This window comes from Apis dorsata, unplaced genomic scaffold, assembly GCF_000469605.1.
Source record: "Apis dorsata unplaced genomic scaffold, Apis dorsata 1.3 scaffold_59, whole genome shotgun sequence".
In the NCBI taxonomy this organism is placed as follows: domain Eukaryota; kingdom Metazoa; phylum Arthropoda; class Insecta; order Hymenoptera; family Apidae; genus Apis; species Apis dorsata.
Window position 1 is genome coordinate 844,462 of NW_006263359.1, and position 8,467 is coordinate 852,928.

The 8,467-nt window shown below is 30.6% G+C and overlaps 1 protein-coding gene across 1 annotated transcript in view; it reads left to right on the plus strand.

Annotated features, from left to right (window-relative positions):
- The window catches only part of LOC102672240 (sterile alpha and TIR motif-containing protein 1), a 39,351-nt gene that overhangs the window by 9,983 nt on the left and 20,901 nt on the right, over nucleotides 1-8,467 (plus strand). The window contains 3 exon segments of the mRNA XM_006609696.2: nucleotides 3,251-3,382; nucleotides 7,302-7,522; nucleotides 8,175-8,439. Coding sequence (XP_006609759.1) covers nucleotides 3,251-3,382; nucleotides 7,302-7,522; nucleotides 8,175-8,439 — 618 coding nt within the window.

Below are 8,467 nucleotides of genomic sequence, written 5' to 3' on the forward strand. Positions count from 1 at the left end.
CCTCTCTTCTCTTTTCTTCTGCCTGTTTCTTCATCGTTTCTTATAGCGCGGATCGAAGATGACTTACGGGACCGGATCTCGGTTGGTAAGCTTAATAACGATAATATCGATCGAGGGATTGTGCGGTGTTTGACACGATTGGGCCTCGTCTTCTTTATGGGGTTTCAACTCGAAAAGTAGTTTTACGATTCGACTTTTACGGTCGAAGATATGTGTTACGAAAGTGTAGAAAATTTTATTCATTTTAGTCTTACGAGAGAAATGTTTTATTATTTATTCAGTAGTGTATCGTTAATCATATAAATTATGACCCTCGTTCTTTCTTTGTGTTCAGCATCTAACCATTTGGAAAATTTGGAAAGAAAACAACTATTTCTATTAGGATCTATCAGATTTCTTTCTCTGGAAAGGTAAAATCTTTTGAAAGAGTATGCTGTAACACTTGCTCCGGACAATAATTGATACACTTTCCAGCTTCTTTATTCAAAGGCACGTTCAGTATCACGATAGTCGAAAATCCTGACCTGAATTCTCAAACGTGCTTCACTCTCAAGCTCAGAACAGAAGCAGATAAAAAGGAATTAACATTCCTTCTAAACATAAATCAGTCAAGAGCTGTCACGAATCGCCTTTAGGCATGTTTGTTTTATAGACAGGCTGAAAATAGATGATGGTGAATGTACGAGTTATATTTAAAAAAAAAAAAAGAAATTAGTAAATAATCAAATTATAAACTCGAATAATGACATAATTTTCTATTCTAATTAAATTCCTACTTTAGTTTTTATCATTATTTTAAGTCCAACTGCTAGAAAGATTGCTTTTAATTTTATTTATGAAACACCCTATGCATATGATAGTTCATAGTTCGTTATTCTTATTTACCGAGAAGCCTAATATAATATATCTTCAGCATAAATGTTTATAAATCAAGTTTTTATTTTCTGCAGTTCGAATTCCAATTAACATAGAGATTCGTAGAAGCCGACTCATAAAATTAATCGATTTTTAGATGCCATTAATGGATTTGCTCACCCCTGAAACGAGGGCGAATGCAAAACTGGGACATCGATAACTTGATTCTCAGAACAACGCGATACTTTTTGTCTTTCGTCGTTGTAGCATGACGAAAAACAAAAAGTATCTTTTTTTTCGGCATTGTGTATCGTCTTTTATTTTTAATGAAAAAAAAATAAAATAAAATATAACCGATGAATTGAAATGATCACGATCATTTTTTTCTTTGTTAAAGGACTTTCCATAATAAAAAAAATAGCGTCATCTATTTTATGGAGAAAAATGAACGTGGATCTATTTTAAAAAATAGATCTTTAATATTACAAGAAATTATGTTGTTATAATGCAAAAATTTTGTAAAAATCATCGTATAATTCAAATTCTCTTGCAATATTATCGAAATATCTAAAGCCAACTTTATTTCTTATGAAATACACACATAAACTTAATTATTAATAATAAAATATAAATTAATTAGATTTCTTAACAATATTCATTAAATGTAATCGTGATAATGAAGATATTCTCAGATAGCATTTTTCTCTTTAAAGATTAAATTATAGATCTATCAAAAAGCAATGCTATTTCTATCGTTTTACTTACTTTACATGATCAAACATATCTTCGTTAATCAACAGTCTTTTCCTAGAATCTCTATATATGATCTGATTTTCGTTCGTAATTCAAAGTTTTTCTCACGTGCGCGCTTGCTATGCGGAATTTATAAGTTCGCGGGGTCGCCGAGGCGGCGCTGTGATCGCAGTTCTCGCGCCATTAGCGCGAGACGACTGCTCAGTTCGAGTCTGACCATCGCACGATGCTTATCATTCGGTTACGTCTGTGTCCTTTACGTCAACCGGCAAATATTATCCGTATTAAACTATTCGTCGAACGTTGAGTGTTATTATTGACTATCAAAAACGATTATTAAGTAGCATCTTACATTATAAAAGTGATCGATCGAATGAAAAATTCATCGTTGCGTAATTCACGATTGAAATGAAAGGGCATTCATGAACGTGACCGAAAACGATGATTAACGATGATACGTGAAATCGTACAAATATATTATTGTTCCACGCGATACGAATGTTTGTTAAAATTTGGGAATCACAACGAGATGCTGCGAGTGTATGTAGATCGAGATTCTCGAAATGATAGAGACACCATGATGCGAAACAGGAGATAATAAAAAGAAGTAGGTTGGAAGAGGAAGTGTGCGTGTCCTCCATGAACTGTCAAATGGTTAGTATTTCGACCGTTCGCGCGCCACTTTTTAAAATTTTATATTCTTGTTAAATTTGTTCAAAACTCGTTTAAATGTATCTCTTTGTATGAATATCTTTGTCTATGTAACATACACGCATGCTTTAAGTTTAAACTGTGCACACTAAATGCAAGTATACTATGTTTACATTGTCATAACAATTTTTTAAACGAACATTCAATATAGACGCATGTATTGACACATGAACGCGAACGGTACGTGAACGTGTTTCCTTCGGTTCCGTTGACCACAAGGTTTCATTTACGTAACAGACGTGTTGCGAGGCCCGCATATCTTACGATTCTTTTCTCAGAACCGGCCAAGTATTCTTGTAAACCATACATAAAATTAAAAGCTTCACGAAGCTTTTTTGATATGGATTATTTTTCTTTTTTCACAATTAACACGATTTAAAATTGATCCACTTTAAAATAGCAAGCCTGTAAGTTTTTTGTTTCATTACATAGTAATAGTTCATTCCGAGAAAAGAATGTATTCACATCTTGTTTTTATTTTTTGTACTTTATTGATTTTATTTCTCAGAACACAAAAGACAAAATTGTATTTTTATAATATTTTTTGCTTGTTATTTCATTTTTCTTTAATATATTATACTTACTTTCGAAGTATAAATTAATTAGTTATGAAATAAAAAGATCAACCAATTTTCAACGAATTTTTGAAGAGATTAGCTAATGAAATTGGTTAAATGTATAATTATTAACAAGCATGTGGGTGAAAGCAATTTGCATATTTACTTGATTTCCAATTGCAAAAAGTTTTGCAGTTCTATCATTTGCATATGATTTATTATATAGTGAATCATATTATTTATATAAATTAATTTTTTAAAAAATTTTAAATTACAATATTTATTCGTTTTAAATTTAAATATATTAAAAATTACATAAACTTGATAATTAATAATTATAACTCTAATAAGTATTTGATTGATTCTTGTTATAGATGTCGGAGTTCCCAGTGGAGGGAGGAGAAAACGGTGACATGCACACTGTCATGGAGAATTTTCAAAAAAAGAACATGGTGACCGGAAGGAGCCATGTTACCCATCATCCACAGGTCACTTCGTCATCACAGGTAAATTTATAATTTTATATATATAATCAAAAAATAATTTCGTAAACCGAGAAGCAGATACAAAAATTAATTTATTTATTTAAAATTAAATTATTATTTCAATTTAAAATTATAATTTTAAAATTTTAAAATTCAATTTTCCCGCTTTTCACTACACAAATCAAATTGACAATCATCCACACCTTTGCCAAAAGTTGGCAGAATTCTGATCCAAGAATGAGTTTCGACTCAATTTCACTGCAACTCTGTCTTTCAATGGAATTCGTTCCAAAAGTAATTCGAAGACTAGGGATGACTTAATAATGATTGTATCTGTCATCGAACTTTCTATTTAAAGATTCTGACGAAAAAGACACTTGAGCGTCGCGACGCTTTTCGCCCACAATTTTCAAAATACGGAAATTCGAAAATACAAACGATTTACTTCGCGATTCCGCGATAATCTGAGTTTCCAAAATTAAGATTGGATGAAAATTCATAAAAATTTGAGAAATTAAAGTTATTATTATTATTACGAATAGAAATTTCGTAAAATAAAATTATATAAATAAAAGAAAGAAAAATCTTTTGAAAACGTTAAATTGTTTTTTTTTTTGTTTTATTATAAACAATTAGTTATCAATGAAATATTATTTTCGAAACGTTTAAAACAATGAGAAATTATTTTCGATAAATTATAAATTGTAGAATCAATTTATTTAAAATTAGGATTGATTAAAAATTAATTAATTCCCGAAGATTGCTTCTTATGAATAGATTGCAAAATTGATTCGATCATTGATCGTGAAATTTTTATTTAGTAATAATTTCTTAAAACATCTTATCTCGAAAGACTTTGTTAATTTTAAATGGGACTTAAAGTACACGTCAGTCTTTTGCACGCGTATTTCCAAATTTTGTGATTTTGGTAAATATCCAATCTGAGAATTTGCATTTGTCTAGAAAAAGTGCATGTTAAAAATAGCTTTACATCCCACGAGTTTCAAATTTGGTTACTATATCGATGAATATCCCAGTTTCGCGAAATAAAATTACAGCAATGTCAATTCTGGAACTGGAGATCCAATTTTTAAGACGTGTATATATTTTTAGAAACTCAAAATGGATACATAGATAGTTAAAATACGAATACTTTTTTTTCATCGTTTGTATTTCCTATGAAAAAGCGAACAAAATCGAGAAAACTAATTAAATAATTCTCAAAATATCTACTTCCTAGAATAACTGACCACTCTCAATGCTGCGACAGTTATACAAACATTATTGCATTATTTGCACTCTCGTTGCATTTATGTGCTCATTCTCGAGTACAATTGCCTCAGAATAGAATTAATATAATATAAAGATTGCAATAAACAAAATCTTGGCATTCGTTGATATACGTTGGAAAACGTTGAACTCTCGTTGAATTTTGATCGTTTTCTTCGTAAAACGTGACTATTCTCGACAATGTATGTTCTTGGCAAATATTTCAAAAGAAGAAGAATAGATAAAGGAAAAACCAATTGAAAATGAGGGAAATCCTATATTTATCTAGCCTATATTTAGCAAATATATTTCAAGAAAGAAAAATTAGTGAAGTATATTTGATAACATATTCTTGCAGATGTTAAAATGGGGAAAAAAAAAGAAAAAAGAAATGTTAACTACAAGAGAGAATATGATTGAAATTTATGGCTCAATTTTAGTTTAGAGAGATCTTAAAACAAACGATTATGCAATGGTACAAGTACCACGTGTTTCAGAGCCGCCTACTGATACTCTTATCAACGCCACATTATTTTAATTATGCTTCGATTCATCTTTCATGGATTTTTATATCACTCGACTTTCGACAATGTTCGACAATTTTTATTTAATTTATCAATGTTCTTCGGATAATATTATACTGGAAGTACGATTTTTTTTATCAAAAATTTAAAAATCTTCTTGTAATTTGATGCTTTATATACATGAAAACGATGATTTTAAATAATACAATAGTTAATATAATATAATATGATTAATATTAGTTAATATTAGACTGCATTTGTATTTGATGATGAGTAAGTAACTATTTGGGGATTTTTGATGTTCATTGTATCAGATGCTTGAGATTAAGAATGATGGCTTGAGTCAGTGATCAAGTTAAAATTGGGTCTGACTGGAAATTAATGGTCTCTATTTTCAAGAATTCATTGAGACATGAAACTAAATTTTGAAATAGAAAATTTATTTTTAAATTCGAAATTTAATATTCAAACATTTAAATTTAACTTCACAAATTAGACAGTAAAATTTCAATTCAAAAATTGAAATACTTGAATTTGTAATTTATATTTCCATGAATATTTCACCAATTAATTAATTACTTTCAGCAAACTATGTTTTTTTTTTATTTCGTTTCGTTAAAATTCTATCTAATTTCAATTAAAAAAAAAAAAAGGAAGAAGATTAGTAGCAGTAAAATCAATAGAAAATCAATAAAATCACACAATAAAATATTAAGAAATACGAATTTGAAATTCAAAGATCCTCAAAGATCTTACTTACACTTAAGTGACGCTTCTTTCAATATCCAAAATAGAAGAAATCAGTCTTTCTCGTCTATCTTCACTCAAAATTCCGTCTCAAGTGTTCGAATTCGAATAATCAACATGCATACTTGCAACTTTACGTAATTTTCGCCCACGTGGATTTTATCCTAACCCAAGCCAAGCATATATTGAACTTCCAGGTCCGGGAGTCTTCGAGGCCATATTTTCCAAGGTTTCTTCCACTTTACAATATCTTCAGAATATTTTTCTCGGTTTTAAGCGTCTTTTGGCATGGTTGGTCGTCACATTTTTGGACATTCACCAGATCAGTACTGTTCATATTCTTTAGAACATGGCATTAATTGGGCGACAAAGACACAAACGACGATTTTTATGGATATATTTTCTTCGAAATTTTCTTATTTTTGCCTTAACAATTCCTTTGGTAATTCAAATTTCAGAAGTGGTTTATTTTTAAGTGGACGTTGATCGAAATATTACAAATTATGTTTAATAGTTACGATTGATCTTAAATTGAAATTCATACTTAGATTGTCAGAGACGATGTATATAATTGTTTAGAAAAAATTTGCTTAGAGTAATTCAAGTGTCTATTGGATATTATTACAGAATTTTATTGTACTACTAATATTTGCAAAATAAATTTAAAGGCATTTGTTTCAAATAAATCGATCATTGTTACAAAGGAATTCATTTCATATTTGATTTGAAAGTAAATAGTTCTTCCAATTCCTCATATATGTGTGTCAGAGATAGACAATTTGACATTAAATTAAAAACTTATTAATTAAAATTAATATCAGTAAATAACTATAAATTTAGAATTTTAAAAAAGTTTAAAGAAATATATATAAAGAAATTGATATTATTTTTTTTTTGCTAATTTATCATTTCCACTTTTACTATTCGTAGATCTTTCACAGTTTCATAAAGAATCTAATCGTCATAAAATTTTCGAAATTCTTCTTTGTGTCCATCTCTAGAAAATATATTTCTATTTTTTAAAAAGAAAAATTTCTATTCTAAAGTATTGCAAATATCTCTCTCTCTCTTTCTCTTTCTCTCTTTCTTAAAATATAAAAGATAAATTTGAATTTTTCATTTTTAATTTCACAACTGGATCATCTCGTAAATTACTTGAACCTAAAGAAAGAAAAACAGATCGTCAAAATTGCACAATTGTCGCGAAAATTGATTCCAACGAGTGTAAAACGAGGGAAAAATCGGTGAAAAGCGATCATTACGATTCACGTGAAAAACGGAGTGACGAAAGGTTGAGAAAAGAAAACGAGAGAAAGAGAGTGAGTAAAGAGACGAATAGGCGAGAATGAGTCATCTCACGTGGATTTTAAATAGAACGTAAACGACTTTTGACTCGGCAGATGCTGACGACGAACCAGAGCCAGAGCAGCAGCAGTTCGAGCAGGGTGGCCACCAAATCCTCGCAGAGGATTCTTACCTCGTCCTCGTCGAGTGAGATGAAAGCAAGCTCAATGAAGAGCGACCTAAGAGAACTTCAACGCGGCATATCCGAGATGAAGAACAATATTTCAACGAATTTTTCACAACGACTGCGCAGCAGCATGGAAAACCTCGTGGACAGGTTAGTCTCTCATTTTTATTCTCGCCTTTTTCTTTCGTTTATCTTTTACATCAAGTTGAATCGAATAATTTCAGATTTAATGTGTACAGAAAACGAGAGAATATTATATAGGATGATAGTTTTAATATTAAAAATTTTTATCATCTTGTACTTTACGTAAAAATTTTTGATAATTATAGTTATAGTATATGAATTTTCCTCTGACATTCTACGTAAATATATTTCCATCCTTCGTTCTACGCATTTTTATTTAAAATTTGAACAATTAGAAAAGAAAAAATATTTAACAACAACTCGTCGAATCGAATTCCACGATTCATCGTCTCCATTTAAAATACCAATTTCTCGCGTTAGAACGTTCAAGAAGAATCTTAAACTCGTATCTGGTTAAAAACTGCTGAACTGTTAAAGAATTGTGAAATGTACATCAGCTCGAAGCCGAGATTACATTTCTATTTCGCACATAAGCGAATTGCACGGTAATCAAATTTCACGAATTGATGAATCTTCGCCTCTGAATCCATCTCGTAATCAGCAAACTACCCGCGGATTATTTATAAAACGGGTGTAAACCCGTTTAAAAATAAATATATATAAATAAATATAAAAATATAAATTTCTTTTCCCTTTCTCATCCCTTTATTTTCCACAGGGACACGAACGGATCGGAGGAAGCCGATCTGACGGAGCCCTTGGTCACGTTTCCGGATCCGGATACGCCGCCACCAGCCACAGGCGCGGTCACTCTGACAGGAGGATCACCCTCCCAATTGACCTCCCTCAACTCGTTGAACAATCTTCACAGCATGAGCCCACAGATCAGCATGTCGAACATTTCGAATATGACGAGTCTTCCTGCTGGACAGGAAACGATGAAATTCGAGCAGAAGAAGATGACAAGCGCGTCCAAGACCAAGGTGAGCGTTCTTTTTTTTTTTTTTTTTT